Here is a 13,822-nt window from a genome sequence, read left to right as displayed (position 1 = left end):
TTGGCATTTCTTCGCTGGGATGACGACAGGCATAAGGACAACTAATGTATATTATTATGGTTTGACGTTTTTTTTTTTTTTTTCCCTGGAATTTGGGGGTGTGTTTATGTGTGAATGCCATACAGTCTACACTCGAGACGCAGGACATCTTCATCTTGCATGTAAGATTCTTCTCTGGTTTTCTCTTTTCGGTCAGAAAAGAAGAAGAAAAAGTAAAAGCCAGCTTGCTCTCCTCATACATCATGTGATGTGTGGTCTTATTAATTTGACACCCCCTCTCCATAAGTGTTAAGTCTTGTCCCTGAACCTGAGGGATGTTCATAAGGCCTTTGCACAGTGGCTTATGGCTGGAGACTCGACGGACATATTCGAGGGGGTAAATGTAAGAGTAACTTTTTTCATGAAATCTTTCCATAAAACGAAGAAAGATACAACAAATCAACACCCAGCGAGTTACTCGTTTGGGAAAGATCACTTTCCTGTGTCTGAGCGCCCCCCCCCGTCTGTCTTTTCCCTTCCTCTGCCCCCTCTCCAGATCCCCTTTGTCAGCACAACTCTTTCTTTCATTTTATACAACAGTGGCAGTAGCAGAGTACCGTTAGCCAGTCCGTCCCCTCTGAAGGGGGCTCTACCATAGCCTGAACCCCTCCCTGGCTGCCCTGCCTCTGGGTGCTAACCCCACTTTCCAAAGGACAGGAAGGCCCCTTCTCTGGCCCGGCTGCCTGATGGGCTCCGACAGCAGTGTGTTCTGGGATTACGCATGGTGAAAGGGGGGGCATTCCAGCACCGACGGGCCTTTGTCACAGTGCGCCCATTGTTTGCTTTTGACAAGACAGCTGTTCAAAGCCTGCCCCGCCCCCAACCCAGGATGGCGTTGGGAAATGGAACCCAGGGGTCACTTCCGCTCATCAGTGCTGTTGCTGGATGCACGATGGCACCTCCACCTGAGGTCGCCTCAGCACAGCGTTTATCTGTCCCTCGCTCTGTGGCCCAAACGAAATTGGTAGCTGCTCAAGCAAGTAGGGTGTTTGTGTTTTGGGGCGACTGCTTTTGCTCGTCTACTGGAAAGTCCTCGGCTTCTTGCTTCAACCGTCCTAAGGTGTAAACTTTGCTGTCAATAATACCACACTTTTTATGGTACAGTGCAGGTTGTAGCTGTCTGGAACTCTCGGCCGGTGGTCATTTTAACCCTGTGTGTGTGTGTGTGTGTGTGTGTTTTTAGTGTGTACTGTAATCAGCAAGCCATCCTAATGAGGGCTTGTTGCCACTGAGGGAGCATCTGGTCCAACACGGAGGAATGATAATGAATAGACGCCTTGACACGAGGACCCGAGTTACATACAGCAACACAGCTGGTAGACCAGCCGTCTGTGGTGGTCATCATCAGCCTCTTTGTTTTCAAAGATTCTAACAGAATAGTTCAAGGATTTTGATTTCTGGTGAATACAGTAAAGTACAATCTTTCTTTGCTTTTTCAAAGAATCTACATAGACATGATAATTTTGGTGTGCTTTGATCAAGAATACTGAGAAGCATTGAAGTTTTTATACATTTTAAATGTTTTTTTCATAACCTATAAAACAGCACTCTGTTGTGTATTAATTATGCTGTCAAACTATCAAAACCATGTCAACAGTTCCAATCAAATAATTGATGAATGATAGCATCGTGGGAGGGAGGGGCTTGTGTAGTTCCACCCTGGAAATATGGCACTACCTTGTGGTGGATGGGACTTCCTGGGAACACAAATGTAAGACTCCTTCTAAATGTTTTATTGGGTATGTGGCTTCAATTATAGACTACATGATATACATGTGACAATAGTTCTCTTGCAATGGACTTGTTTTTGTTTTAAAAAACAACTTCAAAGTGGTCTATCTAGGTCTAAACATGTCCCAGAGAAGAGTACTTTTCACAACTAACTCCTTCACATTCTGCAGAATTCAACACAATGTTCATCCCTGTAAAACAAGGTATATAAAGCTAGGGGGGAGGAACACCAATCATATACAAACAAAGGGAAGCATCTCATGGTTAGATGAAGACAATTATTAGTGTACTGAACATATTCATGTAAGGCAGAAAGTGACGTGCAAGTGTTTGGTACATATGGGGAGTCCAGGACGCACACAAACACACGCACACCCTTCATTTGTCAAAGCATTCATCTGATTTGGTGATTGAGAAAAACGGATCAAACTAATCGCCAGTGAAGTTTCAGAGGGAATTAAAAAAAGAACAGTACATTGAACACTGAATACACACAAGTTAATAAATCAGTTTCTTTGATTTGCAAGGATTTGTTAAATCAACTTGTCGGAAAATAAAACCGACTAGAAGGAAAATGTTGTGGACAAAGCTGACACGGAAATGACTGAGTCCCCCAGAGGAAAAAAGGGATCAAAATATCTCAAACCAGCAGTAACAGAACACAGAGTTCATTGAGCACAGTCTGGGGTGGAGAGCCGTGTTGAAACGACGTCCTCCATCCCACGTCCCCCAAGGGGCCAAGCAGTGGTTTTATTTGAGGTTTTTAATCTGTTGGTTCGTATTGTGGATCTTAAGATCCATCTTGTCCACTTTGTTCATCAGAGAATCAATGGAGTTGTCCTGGTCCTCGATCTCGGACTGGAGGCCAAGGCCGAGGTTCTTCAGTCTGCTCAAGCCGTTGCACATCTCATCTAGGTCAGTCACAGGGGACGTTAGTTAAACTGGGGACGAGTGGACTATACTTACAAAAGGGAGCAGAAGGCTAATTGTGGCAATGGATATTCAAATAACATAAGCTCAAAATCAATTTAGGTTGAAATGTTTTTTTACCCAGATTGTTGTCGAGGGTCTGGTGAGCCTCCCTGAGGTGTCTGTTCTGAGGGTATCCTTTGTTGCCAGATGAGTCGTCATCTATTGACGCAGACGCTCCGAATCCTGGGACACAGACACGGTGGAACAATGGCAGCTGGCTGGTGTTAGCGGCTATGCCCCGTCCAGGGTCTGTGACAACAAACGCTTACCTCCCGTCTCCAGCTTTCTTAAGTTGGGGTGGCTGGCTTCGTACTTCTCTTCGTTTCCTCTGCTGCTGGAAACGGCAGTCTGTAATCTAAGAGAGTCAGACGAGCACGGTTCAGCCTTTTGGTGGAGGAAGCTGGTGAGAGTCAACGGCACCAGCAGGACCGTAGCATCACCCAGTCGTTGCTATGGGGGGCGGAGACCACCATGTAAAATATAACACACAACTTCACGCCAAACTCTAATAATTGATTTGCGCGTGGCGTGAAGACATTATGTTGTTATATAGAATTATAAAATCACGGCCATATATTGTACATTCAGTGCCTTTAGGAACTGAGTATTGTTGCTGCATATGGAAAGTATTCACAGCACTTTACTTTTTCCATATTTTGTTATCTTACACCCTTATTCCAGAATGAATTAAATTGCACCACATTATGATAATGTTAACATAGTTTTGGGAATTTTTGCAAATCTATTAATACATTTAAATAAAAACGGGAAACTGTACTTAAGTATTCACAGCCTTGACCATGACTAAAAATAGTTTCCAACGATCAGCCTTGAGATGTTGCTACAACTTGATTGATTGGAGACTCCAGTGGTAAATTCAGTTGGCTGGACACACACATGTCTATACAAGGTCTCACAGTTGATAGAGACAAAGCACACCATGAGGGCCAAGGATGGTCTGTAGACCTCAGAGACAGTATTGTGTCAGTGGATACAAAAACCACAGTGGCCTCCATCATAAGTAATGGAAAAAGTTTAGAACCACCAGGACTCTTTCTAGAATTGGCCTCCCGGGGGAGAAGGACCTTCGTCGGAGAGGTGACCAAGAACCCGATGGTCGCTCTCACAGAGCTTCAGCCTTGCTCTCAAATCAGGGCTGTGTGGTAAAGTGACCAGACGAAAGCCACTCCTCTGTAAAAGCACATGACCGCCAGGCTGGAGTTTGCTAAAAGGCACCTGAAGGACTCAATACATGAGACGCTCCCCATCCAACCTGATGGATCTGGAGAGGTTTGACACAGAAAAATGGGAGAAACTTCCCAGAAAAAGGTGTGCACCGCTTGTAGCATCATACCCAATAAGACTTGAGGCTGTAATTGCTGCCAAAGATGCTTCAACAAAGTATTGAGCAAAAGCTGTGAATACTTCTGTACGTGTTTATATTTGGAAAAGGTAAAAACTTTTCAGGTGTACTGTACATGCCTGGAAATGATGAAATTGACCCGTGTTGATGGTGAAATGTATTTGATGTATATGTGTATACAGAATATGGAATAATGTTGAAACCTGACTACTCATTTCTTTAATTAATAACAAGGAAAGGAAAGTTCTGAAAATGTCCTCTGTAAGACCTGAATACTAATCAGCTAATACAGATCAGGTGTGAGTCACAGACAGAGACGAGAGCGTCTGCGAGTAACCGTGACAACGGAGCCCCTGCATTCACTAGCGAGCTCATAGAGACAGCACTATACACAGAACCTACACCTCAAACAAATGTCCTCTGGCGCAAAACTATACGGGGTATCCAAAAAATTCATTTTGAGAGACCACTCTACTGAGCGCATCAGTGTAGTTTAAATGTCTCTCGGTTGTACCTTCTGGTTTTTTTTAAGAATATGTCGGCAGATTTGTATTGGAGCCTGTAGGGCTTGGGACAGACTTTGTCTCACTCTCGGGCTCCTCACGCAAAAAGTAAATAACTGTGGGATTCCATACTCTATGAGTCCAACCAGCACAAGCACGGCATTAGTTGTTGATTCCAAATGAAGCCTGAAAAGTGAATATTGTGGTCGCGAGGGCAATAGTGCTATATGTTTTTTTTTTTACCAGATTCTGACTCGGCTCGCACTCTGTCTCCACTCACCAATGTAAAACTCAAACGGACCCAAAAACTAATGAAACATAATTAGTGATTATGAAAATAGTAGAATAGATATCAACAAGCTGTTTTTTTTATAAAATGGGTTAGAATTTTGTCAACATTTTAAAGTTCAAATGGTGTCTCTAGCTGAATGAATGGAAAAGCTGAAAAAGTTGAAGTTTAAGAGGATTTGAAAACAAACTCCATTTGAAAACCATGTTAAAAAAAGTTTATGATTTAAATTAATATAAATTAAATTAAAGAGCTAGAAAGCGAAACGTCATAGCACCCCTCTCCTGATGGAGATGAACATTTTAATATTTGAACGGTTTTAATAGTTGAAAGTGACTTGAAACGTGCCATGGAAGAATTAGAATAATAATAATAAGTTGAATTAAGATTGGAAGAACAATACTTGGAATGCATCCATGCATACCAACAATTAGACTAACTAAAAACATATTGGTTTCAGGCTGGGAAGTAGAATTTTTGATTTAGAATCAAACCTTTTAAAAATAAGTCCGTAATTATAATCTAAGAAAAAGTATTGGCACATTAAGTGGATGATGACTCTTTTCCTCAAACGCTCTTTAAATATTTGTAACTGGTGATTAAAAAGCAGTAGTATTTTATTCAGTTAGAGTTGAAACTTAAATCAGATAACATTTTCCTTTATACTCCCATTGGTGCAATATCTGTTTTCTCTCGACGTCAATTGAATCTGGTTTAAAATCTTATTGGACACCTCCAGAAAAGTCGTGGTGGTATACGGTCTAAAACCAAAATTAATAGAAGCTGTACAGAGAAGCATACACACTAATAAAGGCTCATGATATGGCTCATGTATGATATAATTGAAGAAAACGAGAAAAGACTTGTGAGAACAAGGCTGTCAATCTTACCGGTCGTTGGCCTGGTAGGCCTTTGGCTCCTCGGGTGGGGGCTTCGTCTCTGGCTTGCCCTTGAAGTAGTTGACGAGGCCGCCCCACACGCTCTTGATGCCGTTAATGTGCTTCTGGCTGGTCTTCAGGTCCTGATCCATGTTGTCCATCATCTTGTCGGCCCTCTTCAAAACCTCCCCCTGTCTAACCAGCTCCTACAGCGACAAAGTGATAGCTAGCATGTTTTTGTCAGCCTCTGCATGGCAGGGTAAAGCTGATACTACATTGACGCACCTCTGCAGTTTCCACACCAATCTTCTCTGATTGATAAATGAGTCCGATGGAACGGTGACTGCTGTCCACAGCAGACTGAGCAGTGCGCATCACTTCCTGCTGGAGATACCGCTGCCTTCTCTCCGGTTCGCTCATCTCACTGTCGCCGGGCGCGTCCTCAAACTCCCTTCTTTTGGGCCTGAAATCGTCCTCCTCATCGTCCGCAAACGGGTTGTGGGATTTCGGGTAGGCCATCTGTGGAGCACAGGCACACGCACACACATAGTGTATGTAATCTCAATTCTTCTAGCCGTTTCCAGAGCTCTCTTACACATCTTTTCAATACTTTCTGGGCTCAACAGAGAGATTAGGGAGGAAAGATTGGCTCAAAATTGGCTATCTGCAAGTTAAAAAATTAGTTTTCAATGACCAAGTAATTCGATAGAGAAATACATTCTGAATACAGACTCACAAAAGCCAAGAATTTCTTATCTTCATTCCAATCTATTACAATGTAAATATGCGTTGGGGGTGTTGTAGCTTCCATGTTCATCTTTTAACATATTTAATATTCTTAAGAATGAATTAATGTGAGGCTGAACTGACATGATGATTTGAGAAATGCTATCCCAATTTAGCTACTTAACGCTTTCCTGATTGGTAGTTTCAGATGTCAATAGGTCTGCAACACCACATGGCTTATTTTGACCAATGTAAGTTACACTGTTTCTGCGGTAGCTTTGTTTCAGGTGCTAGCTACGGGGTGTTGGCTTGTTGCTAACGTTGATCAACGAGGTTTGAAAGCTAATATAACTAAATAGCAGCACCTTTGAATACACGGTGGGCGTTTTCTCCTCGTAGAACGGATGGCTAAAGTAAAACCGGAGTGCGACTACTGTATGGTTAACCTAAAGCACAAACCTTCGACCGTGGAACCTGTAGCTGATGTCGTTTCTCTATCAGCTGACTGCTGGCAACTAAGCACTTCCTGTTCCTTCCTGTCACATTCGGTGACGTCGCCGCGTTGTCTCAGCGGCTAATGCTGCGCAACAAAAACGCACACCGTGAAACGGAGGCCACTTGATAAAGTAAAAATGGCACTGGGGGGAAAAGGAACAATTATTACCTTTTACCTTTGACTAAAATACTGAATCAAACGTCATGTACTGTATGTGCAATAGAATGCCACTAAAGAACCTCTTCGTCCTCATTCAGGTTGTGCCTGCTGAGTTTCCGTACTGCGGCTGCGCCATTTGTCCGTGTGTTTCCACTACCGAGGCTTCGCAGCGTTTCTACTGTTTGATGTGTGGGCAAATATGTCCGCATCGGGAGGCGGTACGAGAGGCTTTTACTTCAACACAGTGCTGTCGCTGGCCCGCTCTTTAGCCGCCCACCGTCCAGCACCGGTCGAAAAGGTGAGGAGAAAACGGAGTACGTTCACGTTAAATTAGTTTTTAAAGCGAATTAGCTCGCGATAAAACAACAGGGTGTCGCTCCACTTCCGCGCACAGTCGGTGGCTTCTTCTGATCTAACCTTATGTCTTTTGACAGCCTCATAAATCGGTAAATAAAACCCCCTTCATCTTGTTATTTTTTCCCCCGCAATGAAAGAAGCAAAGCCATGGTGAATAAAGTGGCTGTGCTGCTTGCGCGGTTCAGCACTGCAGTTAAACAGGTTCATGAGTGAAAGGCTCTCGGTGCGGCGTGTTTTCATGGCAAACTGTCACGGGCGCGCGCAAGTCCAACGTTATATTCATTCATATTAATCCCGTTTATTGAGCCAATAAATGGAGATTAGTGTAAACACAAACTAGGAATTATATTAAGTCAACCGTCAATACACTGTCAACGAGTCATTTCGTTTTATGGAGCATTTGAGTTCAATATAAAGCCAGTTTTAAATGTGTTTTTTGTGTGAATGAGGCATAGTGACGTCACGCTTAAAAATGTCATGATTCATAAATCCTTACTATGATAATGCCAGTAATGTCGGCGGCAACATAATCGCGAATTTATCCCGCCTTGACAATATTATAAAGATAGTATTGATCACCAGAAACAGATAAGAAAATACAAGGTAGAATTGACTCTGTATTAAAACATGCAATCAGTCTCGCATAGGTCTTTTAACACCACACTGCAACACTACACAATGAAATCCAATGTGCCTGATCCCCGTCACTAGTTGATTTTCAAGATCTCTTTGCTCTCTCTCAGGTCCAGAAGCTGCAATGCATGTGTCCAGTGGAAGTCCGGGGCGTGTTCACTCTGGATGTGCGCCGCAGAGACGCTGTGGTTGCGTTGGCTGTGTTTCTGGTGGAATCCGGCCTACAGGTGGGTGGTGGTTAGTGGGGCTTTCATTATCACTTCAAGCATTCCATGTTTGAACTGTGCTTGTAAGTAAAAAATAGATCATGTATATCTTCATATTATATTATATTATATTATCATATATACTTTCAGTCCGCTTTTACGACCAGCCTCTCAGCAGAATAATCTTATATCCATGATCTGATTAAACAGGTGATTAGGCACTCAGCTGGCCACGTAAAGCCGCTTATCTCATCACACTAAGACACGGGGAGGAAAGCTTCCCTGCCATCTGATTATGTAGAGAGGGTATCTTCACTTTTCATTGCCAAACTTCTAGTTGGATGTATACCGCCAATGAGGTGAACAGTAGTGCTGCTCTGTGCCAGTTGCTTGTGGTGTGTAATGATTTGCTTCACTCTGGCAGCACAAAGACACACTTGTTCCCTACTTGCTGAGCCTATTTAGAGGGCTGCCACGGGTCCAGTGGATCGAAGAAAGGTTGGGCAAAAAAGGAAAGGGTGAGAACAATACTCTTACAGTGGGGCCTTTTTGTTTTGCAATGGACTCCATTTACTCATCGTAACGATCATACTCATTTGTAAGATGTATTGACATCCATAAAATAACAATTCTTGCTTCTTTGCCCTTTTCTGCTCCTCAGAATTTCTCCCGGTTGCGGAAAACTTCAGCTACTCTCTGGTGACTCTTTTGTCGGATGTGGCTCAGAGGGACCCAGACTCCCGACAAGAGGTCGGCTTTGAAAGTGTTAAAATAATACACACTGTTCCTTGATTAGAATGCAGTGCTAAATTACCGTTTTCACTGCAGATCATAAACACTATAATGGAGGTCATGCAGTCACTGCAGGACATGTGCGAAACACCTGATAATCATGATAAAGGTGCAGTACACACACACACACACACACACACACACACACACACACACAAAAAGGCAAAAAACTGCATACTGAAGCAGCATTCCTTCATTATCAAACATCCTCACGGCTGCTCTCTTGCCTCCAGTCTACTTGTGCAGGTATGTTGTCCCCAGCCTGCTCGGCATGACTCGGGCATTTGGCCGGTACAGTTACACAGACGAAGCCCTGCTGTCCAAGCTGTTCCCCAAAGACCCGCCCCCAGCCCGCTGCGTCCCAGAGGAAACCGAGGGGGTGCGACGCAGGTCCTTCAATGACTTTCGCTCCATCATGCCGTCCTCACTGCTCACAGTGTGCCAGAGCGGCAGTCTGCGCAGGAGGACCGGCCTGGATCCCTCTGTACAGGTGTGTGTTTGTGCATGTGTGCGTGCGTGCACCGTTTGGATTCCAGAACATTTAGAGTGACTGCAGAGTTAGCATATCCTCACATGCTTATCAGGTCTCAGGACTCGCATAATTTTTTTGTTTTTTTGGGTCGTCCGTCAGACAGAAAAATGGCCACCTGGACTCTAGAATGACCTGATTTAGATCCTCGTGGTTAAAGGTCAAGGTCACTGACCACATGAATTATAGCTTGGAGGGTTTTTCGAATTGGCACAAACTCAACACATAATAATTTGGTGGTCAAAGAGTGTCACAAGACACATTTCTGCTCATAACTCAGTAATTCATATCCCAATTAAGGCACCAATGTCCGCGAGAGAGGTGTACTTTGCTGTTGACTTGGTTTATTCTGGCAGTGGTTGAGTAAGACTCTACCTTGACTAAAACACTAGCAAACCGTAGCACTAACAAATGGTAGCACTTAAATTGTATTTATAATGGCACTTTTCTATAAGATGTTTTGAAACTGCTTATTTGATGAAAATTGTACTTTCTTGTTACTTGTTCCTCTGAGTTTGTATCTCTGTGGAAATGCACTTATTGTAAGTCGCTTTGGATAAAAGCGTCAGCTAAATGACATGTAATGTAATGCAATGCAAGTGCTCTGTAATGTTGTGTCTCGTAGGTGTGTTCAGATTCAGGGGGCCACTCGCCCTGCTCTCCCACAGCCGCTGGACAACATTTCTTTGAAGGTAAAACTTCAGAAGTGCAAGCTGCTTGGATTATTTGATGCCAACCCTGACCAATCACATTGTGTTATGTCACAACCACTGTACCTGTCAAAAGTTTGGACACATTTAGTCATTCAATTCAAAGTGTGTCCAAACTTTTGACTGGTACATAACCTACTTGCATATTGGTGATCCCACTGAAGACATCTCTGGCGTGCTGTAATAATCCATGTTGTGTGTACAGTGAAGGGGATTTAATTTGGGACAACCGTGTGCTTTGCTTGGTACCACATACCATGCATTCAGTGCTCCCCTTTTTACTTCAGGGGGCTACCTCCCGGACAGCAGCACAGTGGACCCCGACCACTATTTCTCGACAGTCAGCTCCAGTTTCTCTGTGTCTCCTCTCTTCATGGAGGCTGAAGACGAGGTGGAGGTACCTGTGGATCAGCTTCGACAGCTCCTGAGCATGGTACAGGAGCCCGGCACACGTTTACCATGAAGCCTGTGTCCCCCCCTCCCCTGTAAGAGGATGCTGGGTCTTTACCGGTGGTGTTAATTTGCAGGTGAAGAAGTTTGTTTCTGAGACGTTTTTGAAAGCTCTGGATGCCGTCATGACGGCGGTTACAGAGGTAACTATGCAACCGCTGTCTGCACTAAACGCTGGGATTGATGAACTTAAAGCCGATTCAACTAACTCTTGATTACTATTCTGTCACTGTCTCTTCTGTTTGTTCTTAAGTCTAATCCTGGAATCAACTTCTACTACAAATCCTTCAGCGACACTCTCTATGTGTGCGTGTTCAAAATGCTGCGGGACACTCTGTACTACATGAAAGGTAAATCATCCGGAAAGGCTCATTTATGATGCATTAATGCTGTATTGTGATCTAGAAACTAGGCTTCTTCATCTGAGCTTGCTTATTCAAAACTCTGTAGCTTGAAGAAGCAACTTGACACAGTTGTCCACAGAGTAGGTCATCAGATCAGTCTTTTAGACTATGGTAACCCTCTCTTCATATGTCAGGATTCACAGTGGTTACTGAAGTTACAGCTTGTAGTATTCATTACTTTGAGAAATACCTTCCCCATGTGTCTCAGCCTTGCAGCCAAGCTTTGTACGGCAAGTGCATGACTTTGTGCTGGAGCAGTTCAGCAGCAGCCAGTCAGAGCTCCAGCGGGTACTTCATGACACGGGGGGGTTGCCGGTGGAGCACAGCCCCCTCAAGCTCCGTTGCCAAGCCAACGCCGCCTGCGTGGACCTCATGGTGTGGGCTGTCAAAGACGAGCAAGGTAATCGATCGTTGCACAGCACCGAGTTCAGAAGTGGTAATCACATGCCGCAGGTGTTTATTCGTCCTCCTCTTTTGTTTCAGGAGCTGAGAATTTGTGCACCAAACTGTCAGAGAAGCTGCAGTCCAAAACCTCAAGTAAAGTCATCATTGCTCACATGCCCCTGCTCATCTGTTGCCTCCAGGTACGATGCTGTTCAGCAGACACAACGCTAAGATACGTACACTGTTAAACCAGGCACCACATCGCAGGGTAGAAAATGACCTCATTAAAAGTGAGCGACTATCCTGGTAATGGCCCTGCACCGGCGCTGACCCAGACCCGGGTTGCATGTCATGAATTGGTAATCATTTTCTCCCTCCCTCTGGGTGTCAGGGCCTCGGTCGTTTGTGTGAGAGGTTTCCAGTCGTCGCTCACTCTGCCTCCACCTCTCTAAAGGACTTCCTCGTGATTCCTTCCCCTGTCCTCATAAAACTCTATAAGTATCACAGCCAGTACACCACAGGTATTGATATTTATTTATTTATTATTTCCTAATGTCTTTGATTATGCCTGTACCTCCCAGTTGGAATGTATTATTCAGCAGTAACATGTCCACAATACGTTCAGCTGGAACCTTTTTATTTCTTAGCTGCAGCACAAATAACCCGCGCTGAAAGTGGATGGGACAATAAGAGCTAGTGATACACTGTGAAACCTAGTCAAAAAACAGTTGTCCCATTTGACTCCCATCCACTATTGATCTGGACCAATACAGACTATTAGAAATGCAATTCAGACAAATGTGTCGATACCCTACTTCAGTAGCTGCTAATTTTTTGTATTCTAAAAGATAACAGGCTCTTTAGATTTTTCCTTCTATCGGCATGACCATATTTGCTACAATGCTTTAAATGCTGACCCTTTAAAAAGTTTTTTCTAATGCTCTTTTATGTGTGTTTTTCCGTCTTTGCGCTATTTTCTTTTTCTTTTTTGAAGGCACGGGAGAAATCAGAATAAACGTGACCAATGAGCACTCTCAGCCCACTTTCAACCCGCTGTCGCACAGGAAAGATCAGCCGTCCATGTACGAGCAGCTGCGGGACATTTCCATCGACAACATATGCAGGTCAGACTGTCTCCCCAACTGGGATTTGAAGGTTTAAAGTCTAAACCACTGATTCTCAACTGGTGGGACCCGTTTTTAGTGGGTCGCGGGCCTTTGCATGTGAAAAAAAAAAAATTAGATTAAAAAAAAAAATTCATCCTGTGATTTTATTTTGAAGAGACTTTTTTAATGCAGCGGAGTGTTGTTTTCTTTGTCTGCTCGTCTGTCCATATTTTCAGCAGCGTGTGCCAGGTTGGGTCAAACCATTCTGATATGGGGGAGACATTTGGTTTTTAGGATAATTAAACATCCTGAATATAAAATTCAGCTCATGAACTTGATTTTGAATAAATTTGAGATGTTGAGAATGTTCCTCGATTTGGGTCATTAAGGGGTGATGGTGGGTCCCGGAGCCAGACCCGTTGAGAACCACTGGTCTAAACCCTTCATCTCTGTGCATTTCCTCTTCCCCAGATGTCTCAAAGCTGGTCTCACCATGGACAATGAGATAGTGGCGGCCTTTCTGGCCAGTCTGTCCAACCGGCTGTACATTTCCCAGGAAAATGACAAGTGAGCAACATTTCGTTCTTCATTGTGGAGGGGATGGGGGGTTCTTCATTGTGGCCTTTCGTCATTGATTTTTTTTCAGCTTCAGTCTAACAGCAAAATATAAAAGTTGCCTCTCTGCCAGGGATGCCTATTTGATCCCGGACCACACCATCCGAGCCCTCGGCCATATTGCAGTGGCCCTGAGAGACACTCCTAAAGTCATGGAGCACATCCTCCAAATCCTTCAGCAGAAGCTCTGCCAGCCTCCGTCCCAGCTGGATGTGCTTATCATCGACCAGCTTGGCTGCATGGTCATTACAGGAAACGTGAGTTCAAAGATACACATGGCAACACACCTGTTGGCGCTTCTTACCTCCATTATTTGACGTAATTCTGGTTGAAAAAGGTAAATAGGGCGGCACAGAACCAGTAGAAGATCATTCAAATGTGTATATATTTGATGCAGGGACAGTTTTGTATTGGAGACTTATTTCTTAACCCGGTGGGGCTGACACACTGTGATTAGTTTCCGGAAACCTGCTTGCTGCT

At 44.0% G+C, this 13,822-nt stretch overlaps 2 protein-coding genes across 5 annotated transcripts in view; one reads left to right on the top strand and one right to left on the bottom strand.

Moving 5' to 3' along the window:
• Nucleotides 1-1,756: 1,756 nt before the first annotated feature.
• snap29 (synaptosome associated protein 29) lies at nt 1,757-7,090 on the bottom strand. 2 transcript variants are annotated; one of them, XM_037481418.2, is made up of 6 exons: nt 6,961-7,090; nt 6,061-6,294; nt 5,788-5,981; nt 3,012-3,097; nt 2,821-2,925; nt 1,757-2,681 (listed from the first exon to the last, which is right to left on the bottom strand). In XM_037481418.2, the coding sequence occupies exons 2-6, from the start codon at nt 6,292-6,294 to the stop codon at nt 2,521-2,523; spliced, it is 780 nt and encodes a 259-aa protein (XP_037337315.2). In that variant the 5' UTR covers nt 6,961-7,090; the 3' UTR covers nt 1,757-2,520. The 2 variants fall into 2 exon arrangements, with proteins under 2 accessions (XP_037337315.2, XP_037337316.2); XM_037481419.2 differs by having other exon boundaries at nt 6,867-6,982.
• pi4kab (phosphatidylinositol 4-kinase, catalytic, alpha b) overlaps nt 7,035-13,822 on the top strand; it is a 24,885-nt gene continuing 18,097 nt past the window's right edge. For all 3 annotated transcript variants that reach the window (XM_062562289.1, XM_037481413.2, XM_037481415.2), the window contains exons 1-17: nt 7,035-7,127; nt 7,255-7,454; nt 8,257-8,373; nt 8,777-8,870; nt 9,014-9,102; nt 9,181-9,253; nt 9,378-9,634; nt 10,299-10,365; nt 10,671-10,816; nt 10,911-10,976; nt 11,087-11,183; nt 11,446-11,637; nt 11,721-11,821; nt 12,013-12,142; nt 12,616-12,745; nt 13,199-13,294; nt 13,416-13,599. In XM_062562289.1, the coding sequence (XP_062418273.1) occupies nt 7,356-7,454; nt 8,257-8,373; nt 8,777-8,870; nt 9,014-9,102; nt 9,181-9,253; nt 9,378-9,634; nt 10,299-10,365; nt 10,671-10,816; nt 10,911-10,976; nt 11,087-11,183; nt 11,446-11,637; nt 11,721-11,821; nt 12,013-12,142; nt 12,616-12,745; nt 13,199-13,294; nt 13,416-13,599 (1,938 nt within the window). In that variant the 5' untranslated portion in view covers nt 7,035-7,127; nt 7,255-7,355. The remainder of the gene's footprint in view (nt 7,128-7,254; nt 7,455-8,256; nt 8,374-8,776; nt 8,871-9,013; nt 9,103-9,180; nt 9,254-9,377; nt 9,635-10,298; nt 10,366-10,670; nt 10,817-10,910; nt 10,977-11,086; nt 11,184-11,445; nt 11,638-11,720; nt 11,822-12,012; nt 12,143-12,615; nt 12,746-13,198; nt 13,295-13,415; nt 13,600-13,822) is intronic.

Source organism: Pungitius pungitius, chromosome 5 (assembly GCF_949316345.1).
Source record: "Pungitius pungitius chromosome 5, fPunPun2.1, whole genome shotgun sequence".
NCBI classification, from domain to species: Eukaryota; Metazoa; Chordata; class Actinopteri; order Perciformes; family Gasterosteidae; genus Pungitius; species Pungitius pungitius.
The sequence above is the reverse complement of the archived record's forward strand: the minus strand, read 5'-3'. Positions and strand labels throughout refer to the sequence as shown.

What these genes read in the sequence shown, in the direction of transcription:
- snap29 (XM_037481418.2), bottom strand. Translation starts at nt 6,294, where the DNA reads ATGGCCTACCCGAAATCCCACAACCCGTTTGCGGACGATGAGGAGGAC. An exon ending in GCCTACCAGGCCAACGACCG is followed by an intron (nt 3,098 to 5,787) that starts GTAAGATTGACA and finishes TGACTCTCTTAG; the next exon opens with ATTACAGACTGCCGTTTCCA. An exon ending in GACCCTCGACAACAATCTGG is followed by an intron (nt 2,682 to 2,820) that starts GTAAAAAAACAT and finishes TGACTGACCTAG; the next exon opens with ATGAGATGTGCAACGGCTTG.